This window comes from Trachurus japonicus, chromosome 16 (genome assembly GCF_045865225.1).
Source record: "Trachurus japonicus isolate A0001 chromosome 16, Traja_1.0".
NCBI classification, from domain to species: domain Eukaryota; kingdom Metazoa; phylum Chordata; class Actinopteri; order Carangiformes; family Carangidae; genus Trachurus; species Trachurus japonicus.
Window position 1 is genome coordinate 19,450,601 of NC_140922.1, and position 15,256 is coordinate 19,465,856.

General features: G+C 40.2%; 3 protein-coding genes across 4 annotated transcripts; all 3 read right to left on the reverse strand.

Annotated features, from left to right (window-relative positions):
* Nucleotides 1-166: 166 nt before the first annotated feature.
* Nucleotides 167-6,921, reverse strand: oscp1b (organic solute carrier partner 1b). 2 transcript variants are annotated; one of them, XM_085802429.1, is made up of 10 exons: nt 6,682-6,921; nt 5,087-5,241; nt 4,519-4,686; nt 3,986-4,066; nt 3,758-3,861; nt 3,258-3,386; nt 2,572-2,641; nt 2,167-2,306; nt 1,989-2,052; nt 167-1,264 (listed from the first exon to the last, which is right to left on the reverse strand). In XM_085802429.1, exons 1-10 carry the CDS (start codon nt 6,791-6,793, stop codon nt 1,145-1,147), a joined length of 1,143 nt encoding a protein of 380 aa, XP_085658555.1. In that variant the 5' UTR covers nt 6,794-6,921; the 3' UTR covers nt 167-1,144. The 2 variants fall into 2 exon arrangements, with proteins under 2 accessions (XP_085658555.1, XP_085658556.1); XM_085802430.1 differs by having other exon boundaries at nt 940-1,255.
* Nucleotides 6,922-7,213: 292 nt separating this feature from the next.
* On the reverse strand, nt 7,214-9,335 carry LOC146972340 (cornifelin homolog). Its single transcript, XM_085802431.1, has 4 exons — nt 9,119-9,335; nt 8,157-8,309; nt 7,886-8,022; nt 7,214-7,657 (listed from the first exon to the last, which is right to left on the reverse strand). The coding sequence occupies exons 2-4, from the start codon at nt 8,266-8,268 to the stop codon at nt 7,553-7,555; spliced, it is 354 nt and encodes a 117-aa protein (XP_085658557.1). The 5' UTR covers nt 8,269-8,309; nt 9,119-9,335; the 3' UTR covers nt 7,214-7,552.
* A 909-nt stretch (nt 9,336-10,244) lies between these two features.
* On the reverse strand, nt 10,245-14,866 carry mrps15 (mitochondrial ribosomal protein S15). The gene is made up of 8 exons (XM_085802432.1): nt 14,630-14,866; nt 12,012-12,080; nt 11,849-11,924; nt 11,694-11,742; nt 11,469-11,553; nt 11,292-11,350; nt 10,640-10,831; nt 10,245-10,518 (listed from the first exon to the last, which is right to left on the reverse strand). The coding sequence occupies exons 1-8, from the start codon at nt 14,760-14,762 to the stop codon at nt 10,423-10,425; spliced, it is 759 nt and encodes a 252-aa protein (XP_085658558.1). The 5' UTR covers nt 14,763-14,866; the 3' UTR covers nt 10,245-10,422.
* Nucleotides 14,867-15,256: the final 390 nt, after the last annotated feature.

Here is a 15,256-nt window from a genome sequence, read left to right on the forward strand (position 1 = left end):
TGGTATTATTTCTAGAAAGGTTTGACAGCTCCCCCTACTGTTTCATCTTATCAACTACAACAAGCTCTTACAGGATTTATACCATTATTTACACTCTATTGCATCAGTACCCAAGCCGATGATACAGTTCATGTTATATGTATGAAAAAGGAATTTTAAAAAAAAATGAAATGTTCAACTATTTATTAAAAATCCTACATTGCACATTCAACAATTTGACAATTGCAGCAATATGCACTTTCCTATACACAGAAAAACAATACAATGAAATAAATAAAGTATGCCATAAACATATTTACATATTAGACAATTCCTTATATTGCATCCATCTCTACTAATTATGCACTCTATAATGAGTGCACATCTGGGCCATATCTCAATATTCAGGGACATGACATAGTACTGGGAAATAACTTGCTCATACTGTTGATGCTTATAATATTTTTAAGGTAGTACAGCATGATGTCAGATAAACACATACCTTACCAAAATTAAGTTCTGACGGAATTTGAATCATCGACAGAAAGAGCACTTGGGTTTCCTCTGATTTCCCCACAGTATCATCTCACTTGTTTATCAGTGAATACAGAAGTTAAGAAACTCCCTCTTCACACTGTGTAATAAAGAAAAGCAAAACAACAGATGATGAACCTGAAAATCCTCTAAAATTCTAACATATCATTGACGTAAGAGACACAACCTTGTCCAATGTGCATTTAGCGTACAGTCTGAATCAGATTTAAAAAATGTGACATCTTGACTTTAAACAAACAGATGTTTCGCTATCACAACACACATTCAACACACTGATATAGACCTACTGTATATTTTGATGCACTGAAACTCTCCTCTGTTTACAGCAAACATTCTATTACAGTGTATTACAGCTTAAAGCTTGGTTCATGACAAATTATTTGTTGTTAACTATGCTAATTGCAGTTGGTCATTTGAAAACCAATGGAAACACCTTCTCACATTTGCATGTGAAAAGCACCCAAAGAAGAAGGTTCTCCGGCCGCATGTGAGGTTGCTGCAGCGTTGGTGCAGGTACAGACAGCAGACTGGTCTGCAGGGGGGCGGACTGCTGACGATGCATTGTGCCCCACCCCACCCCACCCCTGGGCATTTCTGTCTGGGTGACATGTCACAGACCATCCATCATGGCCAGAAGGTCATCTCCTTTGCTGCTGGCGCTGGGAGATTGGTCTCCAGACTCGGTGAACTCTCCCATGATCTTGGCCAGCTCAGCATTGGCCTGTTGGTCCTGGAAGACAATGTTATCCACCAATCATACATAGTGTTGGGAGTGGGCACAGGCATTTACACCTCATTAGAGTAAATCCTGTTTGAATGACAAAGCCTTGCATATCTGATCACTCACTGTTTTGTATAATCTTAAATCCATGATTGAGATAAGCAGCATTCAGCCATGGGGGTCCAATCATGTTTTTTTTATTTTTTTTATCAAGGGTAAAATACACCCTACTAGTTATCAGACTGCAGGCATGTTAGTAAACTAAACTAAGGTTTTTGCCATGATTTCCTTTCCCAGAAAAAAAACAAAAACAAGATGCACTTGTAGTCGAGAGAGGAGAGCAGTAATCCAATCAAGGCACACAAGGAAAAGAGGCTGTGAAAAGGGAAACTGACAGTGCAAAACAAAAGAAGCATCATGGCTACAATGAGGGTAAAGATGGGGATTAGCATTCTGCAGAATGTGTGGACACAATAGATGGAGGGGAGGCTCGTTTAACTGCAGCCTTCATCAAACACCACCTCTAGTCAGACATACAGAAAGTCATCTCTCATGCTGACTTCTCGTGCACTTTCATTAAACACTGTAATCAGCACTCTTCATTTGAGGTCAGTTGTGTTGTTTGTGCACTCTCACAACAAAATGAGGGAGAAAAATATTCTGTGGGTTGAGCAGCGTTGTAGAACGTACTTTTTTTTCTCCTGCACCAAACAGATTGTGAGATGAGCTTTACCTTTGTTGCTTGGATGTTTATGACTCCATAGAAAAGCTCATCTGGTCTTGATATCAGTGCTTCTCTGTAATAAAGGAGAGTCATAATTTTAGCTTCAAAAATTAAAATGAGTTCTTTTTTCTTTTTTTTTTTACACAAGGGAAATTAAAAGTTTCACAGCAAAACACAAATGACTCACTCTTCCTCCTCATCTGTGGCAAAGAGATTGACTCGGAAACCGGTGTCTGCATTTCCTGGTTTCTGAACTTCCAACCCCCCCATTAACTTGGCCAATAGATTCAGCTCCTCTTTGGCCAGAGGGTTGGGAGCAGCATTGACCTGTTGACACACAGCAGATTGTTTACTTCAGTATGTTTGTGCTAAACATGTTGGTGTTGATGTTGCACCAGGAAGCAGACTATCATTCTGGACCAGGATTACCTCACCAGATTCCTGTGTATGTCAGGCATTGTGGACACTGTACATAGGTCAAACCTGTTGGAGTCAACATTGTTTTCCGAGCACAAGAGACGCTGTGTATTAACAGTGCAAAAGTATGCATGGTTACACTGTTCACGGAAAAAAAAAACAGTTTTACTTTTACCTTTGTGTGCTGAGCAGAATTTTTTGATGTTCCGGACATGTGGGTTTCCACCGGACGACTCACACTGTACCTGAATGAAACAACACAGTGACAACACAGTGTCAAAGATAACGAGCTACAGAAGTTCAAATTCTTAATTCAGCTGGTTCTTTTGCATAGTCTTTGGAAATACAATGTCAATACTCTATCTCGGCTATAATTGTATAAATAATAAACAAACTCAAGGGCTAAGGAGCAGGGTGGTTAATAATACACACAGCTGCCACTCACCCAAGTGACTTCATCAGTTCTGCAGAGAGGTACTGTAGGGAGTTTGAGGCATTTAAACTTCCCCATACTTCCCATCCTCAAAGGTCTATGAAAACATTTAAAACCACAGTTTAAATGCCTAAAGGCCCCTAACAGTCAGCACATGTGACCAAACCCTCAGTTCCCTGGTGGCCTGGAGGTTAAAGGGAGGACCATGAACTGCAACAGCATGGGCTTATATACACACCCCGACATCTCTCAACTGTCGACTGTTGACCAAAATTAACTTTAGAGAATGATACAATATCTTAGGTGAGTGGTGGAACGTCGTCTAGATTCCTTTGACTTAAGGTACTTTAATACCTTTAAATACCTCATGACCTGGTTGGCCATGGTCATTAACGCATTGTCACTGCACAAAGAACATAAAGTCATACATGTTTGTGCCTAGTTTGGTGACCCTGTCTCCAAATATCTCAAAAGATCCTTCCCGGACAGCAGAGGAGTAGCTTCCTCCATTGTTGAACTGCAGCCTGTTCACTTCTTCACCAGTGCAGCTAAACATCCTGCAAATACCAGACACAAAAACACAACATCTATCTGATGAAAGAAGTTATGTGACACCCTTAAACTGTCCGTTCACAATAGACATACAATGATCCAAGCTAAACATACATCACATCTAAATTTAGTAAGTGCAAAGACTTGTTCAATAACCCTCTGTAATGCAATTAGCTGCAGATAGGCCTACTTAACATCAGATTACAGTGCATGTGAACAATCAGAAAACAGTATATCACAAGGAAAAAGGCAAACATTAGACCAAAGGTATGTTTTTTTTTAACACAAAGCTTTTTTATCTCACTATATTTAGATCATTCATCATCAGAGTGAAGATTATTTGCTAGTGAGGGATAAGAGCAGTCAACAGTGATACCTTATCAAGCCAGGGACTTGTGTTCCATGAGGCACAGGGCCACTAGTGGGTAGTACAAAACGGCCATTGGAGTTCTGCACTTTGTCCTTAAGAAAAATTGACACCTGGCACAGAAGAAAGACATACAGCAGAAGGCTTGTGAGGAAAATGATCCCAAACAATAAATACTGTAATAACATCTAATTAATTCTACCAGCATGGGTAAAAGTTATAAAATTGTGGACTTACCCTTATATGCATGTCTTGGAAGAAAATTAGAAGAGTTTGTCTAATCAGCTGGAATTCACCACTACACAAGGGTGTGTACATCTATGAAGTGAAAATAAAAGATAAATACAAATTTAGGAAAGGGGAGATGAACTTGACAGAGACATACTGTACCGTCATGTACTAGCAGCTGTAGATTTATATAAGGCCAGTTTCTATTAGTGGCGTGAATGGGCCGCTGCCACTTTTAATTGCTGACATCATTACTCTGATATCCTATCTGCAGTTGGATTGGATGACTTACGCCATCTTCCTTATTTTGACTGGTATTTCATCTAGCCTGGATAATATTTTTTCACTGACATGTGTTTCCTATTGTTGCAAGCTGCGCATGCTGCATACGTTTTGGTGCATTTTTGCATTTCACCTAACCTTACAACGTTTGACCTATATTTCACCAAAAGCCAAAACCTCAATCATCTAGCAGCACACTGCAGCAAACATCAGTAGGCAATGTGTAATGTTGCTACCCATTTCTTCCACACGTGTCGTACCTCTATGAGCTGACGGTAGGTCTCGTCAACCTGGCTGAGGATGCTGGGAGTGTCTTTCACAAAGTCCTTGATTGCATCCATGTGGTTGAAGGACACAAGGAGGATGTCCTTCGGCCGGGGACACAGCAGTACCTGGTACTTGAATGCCATGGTCATCAAGTCATAGAGCTGCAAGGGGAACATGCATCACTTGATTGTCTCATGCACCAAAATCCACAAACTGCTACATAATAAACAGCAGAGGGAGCCACATGTGTATTATTAGATGTATGGACTAGATACACCACTACTGCTATACACTTGTATTATAAATATACAGTATTAATTGATATGTAGATTTATGTCATGTAGACCCAAAGCATGTTTGAGTTTACAATTTCATTCTAGTGTGTATACTGATGATCTGAAAGACAAAGACAACTGTGTGGTTGATTGTATTACATGTCTAGTGTGTGGGTAAAGTCTGTGCAATGGACCGGAAATTCAAATTAGAGGAGAAAGGGAACAGAAAAATTCAAAACGTACTGGTTAGAAAACAGTCTGCAGCTGCTGGCCCATATCACTGTACCTTATCCATGCTAGCTTGATTGAGTCTCATTATGGAGGCGTGGGCCAGCCTGTCGAACACGGTCCGCAGAGCCTTCTTGGAGTAAAGTTCCTGTGGCTTGAAAAGCTCCTCCAGAAACTTTTTGTTGAACATGGTGGTGATGATGTCGTTCATAACTAATAAGGCAAACGGTACAACAGAGAAGTCCACAGAAGTTTAACTTAGGTTAGACAAGTGTAATCGCCACACCGTGGGCTCAGAAGCAGGCAGATGAGCATTCTACACTACATTTTGGCCAAAGCCATTTCACCCAAAGCATGAAGGCCCTAACAAAGCAGCAGCATAGAAAGCCCTCACTCAGCATACAATATGTCCTATATGGAAGCAGGTCTGCAGCCAGGTAGGAAAATCGTAATATTTTTTTCACAAGCTGTGCTTTCTGTCAGTTACTGCTGCAACTAACAGAAATGATCACAATCACCTTTTCCAAACATTTCTCATGCTCTATTATCTCCTCAAAGCTGATGTTGGGTCATATTGTCTGTAGAGCTACTTACCCACAACGAAGCCAACTGAAAACAAAGGAGCTGTGACAAGTGAAACAGTGTGACAGACAGCATGGGGGGGACCTCGGATGAGCTTCTTGAAATATGCAGAAAGTAAGTGAAAGGGCGTCCCATCCACTTAAAGACAACCAGAGCACATTATGTAAAAGCTGATCTATGCATACGAGGTCCCATCTGATGTTTTTCCAAGTCCTCTTGTCTATGGAGCGCATTGGTTCAGTCTAGGCCAAAGCAGAGTGAAGAGCTACTAATGCATTGTAGCATAACTAAACTGAAGCTCTGTAATTATACCTCTCCTTCTGTCATCCTCTATCCAGCCAGCTATTGAGGAATCTTCATGAATTGAAAGGAAATAGATAAATGCAATAATGTCCTGAAAACATCTCAAGACTTCTTATAATGTGGATGTATGCTATAAAAATCAATATAGTAGTGTGGAAAAGGTTTTGGGGGGCAGGCATTTTAGACATTTACAAAATAACACCACCTGTGTCATCTGATCACTTCTATATTTATCTACAACAAGGCAAAAACACAAAACACACATCCAAAGTTGTGAAACTATTGACAAAGCTTTTGATTTCATTTTATTTCACTCCACTTTGTAAGATGTTGATTAATAAAAACTATTCATTGCATTATCCTCACTTTACGTTCAGTAACTTAATCTATAACTTTTGCACCATTCTGCATACATGCTGTAAAAGTGATTCATTGTGTGTGTTTATTATAGCTACTGTAGACAGAATTTACTGTGATTTGTTAACCACTGTGAATGACAGTAAAATCTACAGTGGGCTCCTGATTTCAGTGGCAACATAAACTGTGAGTTTGTGCGAGTTATGGCTTGATCACAAATCATATGTGGATTTACAAAAGAACATACTGACTTGTAACTTTAACTGTTGACTTTCTCTAAACTTGTGAAATCGCCATCCAGTAGAAGGAGAAACGCGCTGAAGTGAACGTGCAGTTATCTCATTACAACGAAGACACTTCACTGCAGGGTGACATTTGTGTTGTTAGCCGGCTAGCTGCTAAGCTAACTACCTTTCTTAGCTTTGTCGGCGGGGATGTTCTGAGCCCGGAGCCGCTGGTCCAGGATGTACAACATCTCCCCGCCGAGGTTGATGAAGAGCAGCGGCAGAGTCCGTGAAGACATGACGGTACTTAGACGGCCGGGTGTCTCCAGATAACAGGGGCAGCTAGCGGGTGTAGCTAGCTCGGATGCTTGTTGATGGGGGGGATCTGTGTGTTTGGTAAAGCCTCTTCTGGTTGCCAGGCCACGAAGACAACAGCCAATCAGAAGGCTGTGCGTTATGGCGTTCAGGAGAGGGGAGGGGTAAAGGCGGATGTGAAAATGCTATTTAACCACAGTGTGAAGTGTATTGTGCATCCAATGCATCCGCAATGCAAAGTGTCAAACTGATAAAAACAAAAAAACAACAACAACAACAAAAAAACAACTCTTACAGTTTACATTAATTTACATTTATTTAGAGTCAGAACACTGTTCTCAATTATGTCCACAGGACATCAAAAAAAGTAGCTGCATCACTTGCAATAACAGGAGAAAATACAATTAAACAAACACAGATTTTATTGAAATATTGTACAGTTTATGCTTCAACGGTTAATTATGTTGTGAGTGGGTGAAAAATATAATTCACACTACAGCGGAATAGGGCTTATCACACTGTAATAAAGTCACACACAGTATAAGACTAATATAGCTACTGAGTTACAAAGATTACTAGCGTCTCCATATGAGAGACAAGATAAAACAATCACTTCTACAAAAGCAAGACAAGTGTGTAAAGGTTACAAAAGGAAATTACAATCTGGATATGAAAGGACAGAACAATTGTGAATTTAAGTGCTCTGATTAGCTGGAATCAAACAGATACTCATTAATGTCATGTTACAATGTAATATCTCCATTCCTGATGCGGATTTCTCGCGCCATCCTGCACACCTCACAAAGTCCACAGGTAAAAGTCATCAAGGCGTCGTTGCATACCGTTCCCTGTGGTCATGAGATTGCAAAAAGAGACGAGAGAGAAAAAAAAATCAGAACACAGAAGGCCACCCCTCAGTTCTGCAATTGAGGTTACCTAATTTTAGGGAACACCCAGTATTTCTAAAGCATGTGCAGTTTCTGTTTTTCACAAGAGGTAATACTGAAAGCAGTCAGCCAGTGACTGACCACAGCAAAAGTGTGGAGAATATGATAAATGAATAGTGTGGGACATACCTGAATACCATAGGTCAGCCTCATGTGAGTCCTCATGGCTGTCATGCCTCCTGGCACACAACCCAAGCAGCAGTTTTCTCCGTATTTATTTGCCGTGTAGCAGCTCAGTGCAATCGGACAGAGACAACCAACAGCACCTGCACAACAGAAATTGAATTGTGAACGTGTAAAACAAAATGTTTTTAGTTGTTTAGAAAATAAGTGAAGTGGTGCCAATGCATCTTTGCTGTATGATGAAATCGACCGATATCAAAATAAAGCATCTACTCACAGACAAAGCAGTCAGTACAGCAGGAGCACAGGCCAGTGCTCCACTCTCCTGTTTGGACATTTGTCCCGTAGCCACCTGCTCCTGGTTGATGAGTGATTACTGGGTTCGACATTTTTAATCACTGGATTTCCTAGTTGGTGTTGATTTAGTTGCCTGTAAGAACACAACGAGCTGTTACTGGACTGGAACAGAGAAAAAGTGCACTTTGTTGTAGCTGGAAAAGCTGTGAGGGAAATGGCTTGAATCAATCTTGAGTAGTTGTCGTCAATGCTCGAACCCTAATGCAGATTACATCTGTTATCCACAGCTCAGTCAGCATTGATGAAACTTCCCTTCGTAACACATAGTATATTAGCGGACATAGGGCCTCTTTCTGAACAGCACTGGTTTATGTGAGCTTTTGCCTGAAGTCAGAAATGCACTTGTATTGTCTTCCAAACACAATAGGTATGCAATAGCTCAACTTCTCTGTCTCTGTGGCTGCTCAGGTTAGCCCTGTTAACCCTAACTCTTTTAGTCTTGACAGTCTTGACCTAGAAAATGTTAAATATTTAAAAAAAAAAAAAAAGAAGAAAAAAAAAACATGGCTCACATAATATTTGAGTTTGCCCTTACTTGGGTCAGAGATAGATCATATTGGTCTATAAATATAATGTGCACCACTGTGACTGGTATAACACTACAGTAAAGTAAAAATGATCAAACTACGAGCCATGAGTGCAAACTTTAACAATCAAAATGAACTAGCTGACCAAAACTTAAAAAAAAAAAAACTTGCAAAGTTCCAGTTTATCTTGTAGCAATGCTGATGAACAGTAATAATGTGAACACACAACTTTTTTTTAACACAAGTGAACAATTTTCAAATCTTGCTTCCGAACATGAACAATTACCATTTAAAGTAAATTTGCAATGAATTCTAATGTTAACCTACTATGAGAGGAAAAAGTGGTGTCACTTACCAGAAGAATCTGTCAGTCTGCACTCACACTGATCAAACTGACAAACTCCACACCGCACAGGAAACTGTGACGAGCCAGAGCTGTGACAACCTGTTTTGCTCACATACTGCTGTGTCTCACCAAAGATGACAAAGATCTGTGGTAATTCACTGGCAACCGACCGTAGACCTTAAAAGAGAAGTGCTGCTCTCCTTTGAGGCTGATCGTGGGTATAGGGACAGATCATAAGTCCATGTGTCTGTTAGGAGCCTCCATTTTTAATGTTTTTTTTAAACCTTGCATATCATCAGCAGGGTTCAGAGAAATATGAAACTGACGAGTATCGAGTTGACCACATTTTCACAGAACTCAAAACGCAAATGCATCACGTCCTTTGTGTCACATGGGGTTTCAAACCACTTTTGACACCTCTGCAAAGTAATGGCTACATTTACTCAAATGTTGAAGCCATACAAAACGCCAAAAACCTGTTTTCTGATTAATTTAAGCCAAATAAAGAAACAAACATGTCACATTAGTCACATTCAAACATATCTTAACTTGTTAATGCTGGAAAAACTAAGATATGAAGTAACTGGATTCATTAATGGACATTTGCAATATAATGGAGCCTGTATGTAAAGCAGTGAGAGGGTAGTGATGGTGATATCTCTGGTATATGTTTTGTTATCCAGTAGACTGGAAACAAGATGTTGACCATGTTTTTGATTTCTGAGGCTATAACTGAGGCATATTTGGAATAAACTGAGTTGCAGTGGATCCACAATATTGCACAACTGCTCTTGTTGTTGTCTCTGGCTCCTGTGTTACATCTAATAGACCTTTCACCACTTATACTGATGCTTTCAAGGCCATTGAAGAGTGTGGTCTGACACACTGAGAGGTTTCTTACCAGCACCGTAATTGCAACATCTAACATTACGCAATGTATGTCAAAAGACATATCTTTTAGTAGTTTTTGATAAAAAATGACACTACAGGAAGTTTGCTTTTGACAGATCTAAGTAGTCTCTAGTTGAGTTAGCTACACTTTGCACAAATGGACAACAGCCACCTTCATGCAGATTCCTCTTGTATCATGCATTTAATTAATAGTAATTTATTTCAGCACAAATAAAATCCAAAGTCTCATTTAAACATTTATTGCATTTAATTCTGACTTTTTCAGACACATCTGACATCAACCTGAAACCAAAACAATTTAAATGATATTTCCGGGTGGTTATCAGCATGACTCATTACAACATGTACAGGTGTAGAAGTAAAGATAATAAGTTTAGTTGTAATATACAGTTATATGTCTTTTATTGGGCTTTGGCTGCCTCTGACGCTGTGGAAGATAAACTTTGCTTCATCTTAAGCCTTTGCTCTGCTTTCTGCTTCTGCACCTCTTTGAAGACCTGTGAAGAGACATATGAAAAAGTGTCAGAAGAGATATAACACCTTCGCAATACCCAACACCTCGACCATGTTCACCACTCCCCTACACGGAGCGGAATAACGGGCTAACGTCTTTGCTACCTTGATGCAGAGTGCCTTCTTGGCCAGCCAGCGGCGGGTAACACGTCTGTAGTACTCTGGTGGGAAGGTGTAGGTGATGCCCAGCTGCTCACACACTCTCTCAAAGGCATCATAGCGAACCAACCTAAGGTGTTTGAGAATCTTTTTTCTTCTGTCTATAGCCATGAGCATCCGCCTCTTGTTAGCTTTGTCCTGGAATTAAAAAATAAATAAATAAAGACACTGAGGTTGGACATTTAATGTGATTCGAAGGGGCTCATACAGGAAAAAACGAGGACAACAAGTGACAACAATTAATTATAAATCTAACAGACACAGTCTAAAAACTCAAACAACCTGTATTCCTTAACTATGTCATTTTCAACCAAAATGCTCATGTTATCATGTGACATGGAAATTTCCAACCATGACTGTGCTACGCATGTTTGTATTTCATGTGGGGGAGTAAACAGGATATCCTGTAGTTCACACATACTCAACACCACAGGAAGACAAAGGAAATGTGAGGACATATTCATACGTTAACAGCTCTTTAATGGTGCAAACTGACTTAAATGTTACGTCATCTTCAATTTTTTTTTTTCATTAAAACTGGCCACAGAACAAATTTCCCCTTTGATGATGATGATGCTGACGGTACTTCCTCACTCACCTTGTGATGTTTCTGCAAGTGCTCCTGATAGTTACGGATTCTTGCTGTCAAAACAGCCACTGAGGGAGAAGACAAAGGAAAAAGTGGAGTCAACCAACATACTATTAAAATAGTCTAGATCTTATTTCTGTGCTTCAGGAAGAACACCATGTACAACACCAAAGCAAATCAACTCACCCTGCACTTCCACCGAGTTGCGGTCATTCTCATCCCTCTGGACTTTTGCAACCAGCTGTTCCTTCTTCAGCTGCAGCTTCTCACTCTGAGGACATGAACACAGAACACTCAGCTTCCTGTACCTGTAACTGCCACATCAGTGCGGTTTTTTGTCTTATAATCAATTACTAGCATGGGTATGGGCATATAAATGACAAAGCAATCTGTTGAGAAAAGAGAGCTTACATGACATGCTAACTCCAGTGAAAGAAGTCTTTTGATAACATCATCAGTCCTGTTAACAAGAAAACATCCATTTAGAAAGGTAGTGCATTAATCTAATACATGAATGTAAAGAATCATAATTATTTCTACTCATTTTATGTAAGGTATGCATGTACGTTTGAGCGAGAGGTACGGCTGAGTAATCCATCTTCAGCATTGATGGAGGGAGATCACTGAGTTGACTTGGAGGGGCTGGAAGACACAAAATATTTGGGTGAGGACATTTCAAAAAATGCCAGAATATGGAAAGGTCAGCGATGATGCAGCCTCATAAGATACCTGTCTTCTTTTTCTTTGCACCCCGAGCATAATGCCTCACCGGTGGTAGAATAGCAAAGTTTCCTGCAACTGAAGAGAGAGGGGAAACAACATAGTGAGTGGACAAAACAATAGAGGCATCAAAAGACAACATAGACAAAGGGCTGGTGGTTAATGTGAGCTCAGAAGAGGCCTGGCAGCTGCCTAAGAACAGGGGAATCTAATGCTGCTAGACAAAGGAACACATTACATTTGCTAGAGAGACACACACACACAAAAGTTGACACAGTGAACCATCAGTGATTGCCAGTCAACCCTGACTATATGGGAACAAATTTGCAAAGCAACTTCTACTACGTCTACTACAAGGATGACTCAAGACATCTGTGACAGTTTCAGTGATGATGCATCCGTGTTGAAAGCTGGTTTGAACGTCAATACTACCACACTGACACCTAATATGGGACACTAAATGTGTGATCTATGCAATTCACTAATGCAGTGACAGAGCTTAACCTTTCTAAACCATACAGCTTTATACTCAAAAGGAGGCCATAGATAGTTAACATGTGGTTAAACAAAGTATTTGATCCCAAATGATGCTGACTGCCATGTTTCTATTAAGGCAAATATTTCATACCTAAACTTATTAGGCAAATAAATTATCCATTTTAGGACCAGGGTGAGAAAAGAGCATGTTTTCTGTTGGTTACCAAACTCAACGTCAAGTTAAGTATTAAATATTTCCCTCCGTGCCACTTAGCATAATAGTAATACGTCTCCATTGTGAGCTTCGTAGTGAGAGAAACATTTGTACTGCGTTGTGAGAGACAAATTTCACCGGATGATAACTTATCTATTGATCTAGTTAAAGTAGCACAGCTCAGAGCACGAGCAAGATAATCTGTGAAACATGTCCGTCCCACCCACCAAATAGAGCAGCGAGGCATATATCAGATAAAAAGGGGACTGTGGTTTTCAATATCATGTCATATAACATCAAGAAGTGATGTCATTTTCCACGTCAGCCCAGATGCATATAGCCTATATTTTTAAATATTAGGCTAAATGCGATCATTTTATCGTTTTATCCTAAAAGGCATTTATGTGAAATATTGTCATAATTAGAATTTGAAGTGACAGGATTTGTTTATTGATGCGGTGACTCATGAAGAGAGTTAGTTCAGGTACCTCTGTGACAATGAGACAAAAATAGAGTGAGAAAAATGAGTTATAGTGTTCTACTTGACTTGGCTCTACTTGGAAATGAAAGTATAGCTGCTCTAGGTACGATCATGAATCAAGAGATGTTGCATTAGAAAAAGAGGCATGGTGAGGCAGGCAACACACAAGCAACGTTTGAAAAAGAGGTAACTGAGTCGTCAACATAAGCTCTGCAGCAGAGATGGGCGGTAGATGGGCTGTTGAGATGCTTGTTTGGTTGCAACAGAGTCCCTTTCAGTTGTGTGTTTACACTAATATGGTTTTAACAGCCCCCTGTGGTCACAACCCACTGCTGCATTTTCTACAGGTGGAAAATGTCTCCCACCAACATATAATTAGAGACATCTCAGACCCCAACTCCTCTCTGTCTGTTCACCCCCTCCTCTAACACCCACCTTCTCTGGACTTTGCACCGTGGGTGACAGCCCCTTTAGTGTGGTTGGGTCCACAATGTCTAAAAACCTACCTGTTCAGACTTTCCTTTCCTGATTCATAGTGTAAATATCATATTGTGTGTTCTATCTATTGTAGCTATAGCTCTGATGTATGTTGCTTTTTATTTTATGTAACCTCCATTGTATGGTATTCTTAGGTGACTAAGAACCCGCTTATAAATAAAATGTATTGTGTTACATTATATCATCATCATAGTCAAATCTGGTCAGAAATACAAAAGATGGACAAAAGAAATGGTCAAATAAAATTCTAAATCAATTCTATATAATTCATTTGCCTCAATGAATTTTGTTATGTTTTAATAAAATTGAACTAATCTCTTTCCTGGCTGTGGAGCAGCTTTTGTGCTGGTAACCAAAGCCCAGCATCATGCCAGGCATGATACTTAACATGATGGGAATATTAGATGATTTAAAAACTTTAAAGGATTTTAATACAACTGTTCTACAAGTTAAAGCAGCATTCAAGTCAAAGAGTAACCCTAGGCCAGAGCGATCTATCGCTCTGCCCTAGGCTACAAGCTAAATCACTTGTAAACACAGATAAGGCTACATGTTGTATGTTGTTGTTGTTGTTGTTGTTAGGAGGTTCAGTTTAAGGTAAAAATGTAACCAGGTAAAGACTAAAATCAGGAGACAAAAGACTTTAATATTCATGGTTATTAATTATCCTTACACTCAAACATCATTAACTGTTTAATTTACAAGTGCTGCCAATGCCATGAGTGACAGGTAGTAGGCTAGATGATGTGATGTCCTCTCAGCACTGCCCACTACTGTCCGTGTAGGGTGACTGACGGTGTCCTGACTAACGTGGACACAGAGATGCAGTAAACAGCCAGGTGTGTATTTAGAGATGTGTTGGCCACCTGTGTGCTGCTACAGACCCGGGCAGCCTCCGCATGTTTCTCTCCTCCCGGCTCGGTAACGGTAACATTAACGTTAGGCTAGGCTACTTACCGCAGCTGACTCTCGGTGCCGTTAACAACGCAGAGCTGCATGTCCAGGGCTTCACCGGCGCAGCAGAGCAAACCTCTCGCAAAACACCGGCCGAGGACTTCAGGGCGGTCCGCAGAGCCATGTTAGTGAACATGGCTCACAGGAGAGGTGTCAAGGTGGAGGATAAACTCTGTGTTAGTGGAGAAATTGTGACAGGCAGCCGTGGTCGACCCCTACATGAGGTTCGCCATTTTTACTAGACCAAACTAGCCGAGTGACGACGGAGGAACAGTTGTCCCAGCCCCAACGAATCGACCTCAGAACACATCGATTGGTCCGCAGCGTTTACGTCAAAGGAGAGCGATTAGTTTCGGTTTATCTCACAAAATAACAATAAAGATCGCTCTGTATCTCTTTTATTCACTTTTCATGTGCTCTAAAACAATTCCATGTAGCCTATTATATTTGAAAACATTTTTATTGCTTCTTAAAGTGGTTGTTAGGGACAAGTAGATGTCAGGTTGAATAGGATAAATCCAATAGGCCTAATTGATGGACTCACTGTAACATCATATTAATTTGAGAAGTAGCCTATATGATTTGTTGTGTTGTCATCAAGTTCTGTTTAATAACAATATGAAACCATTC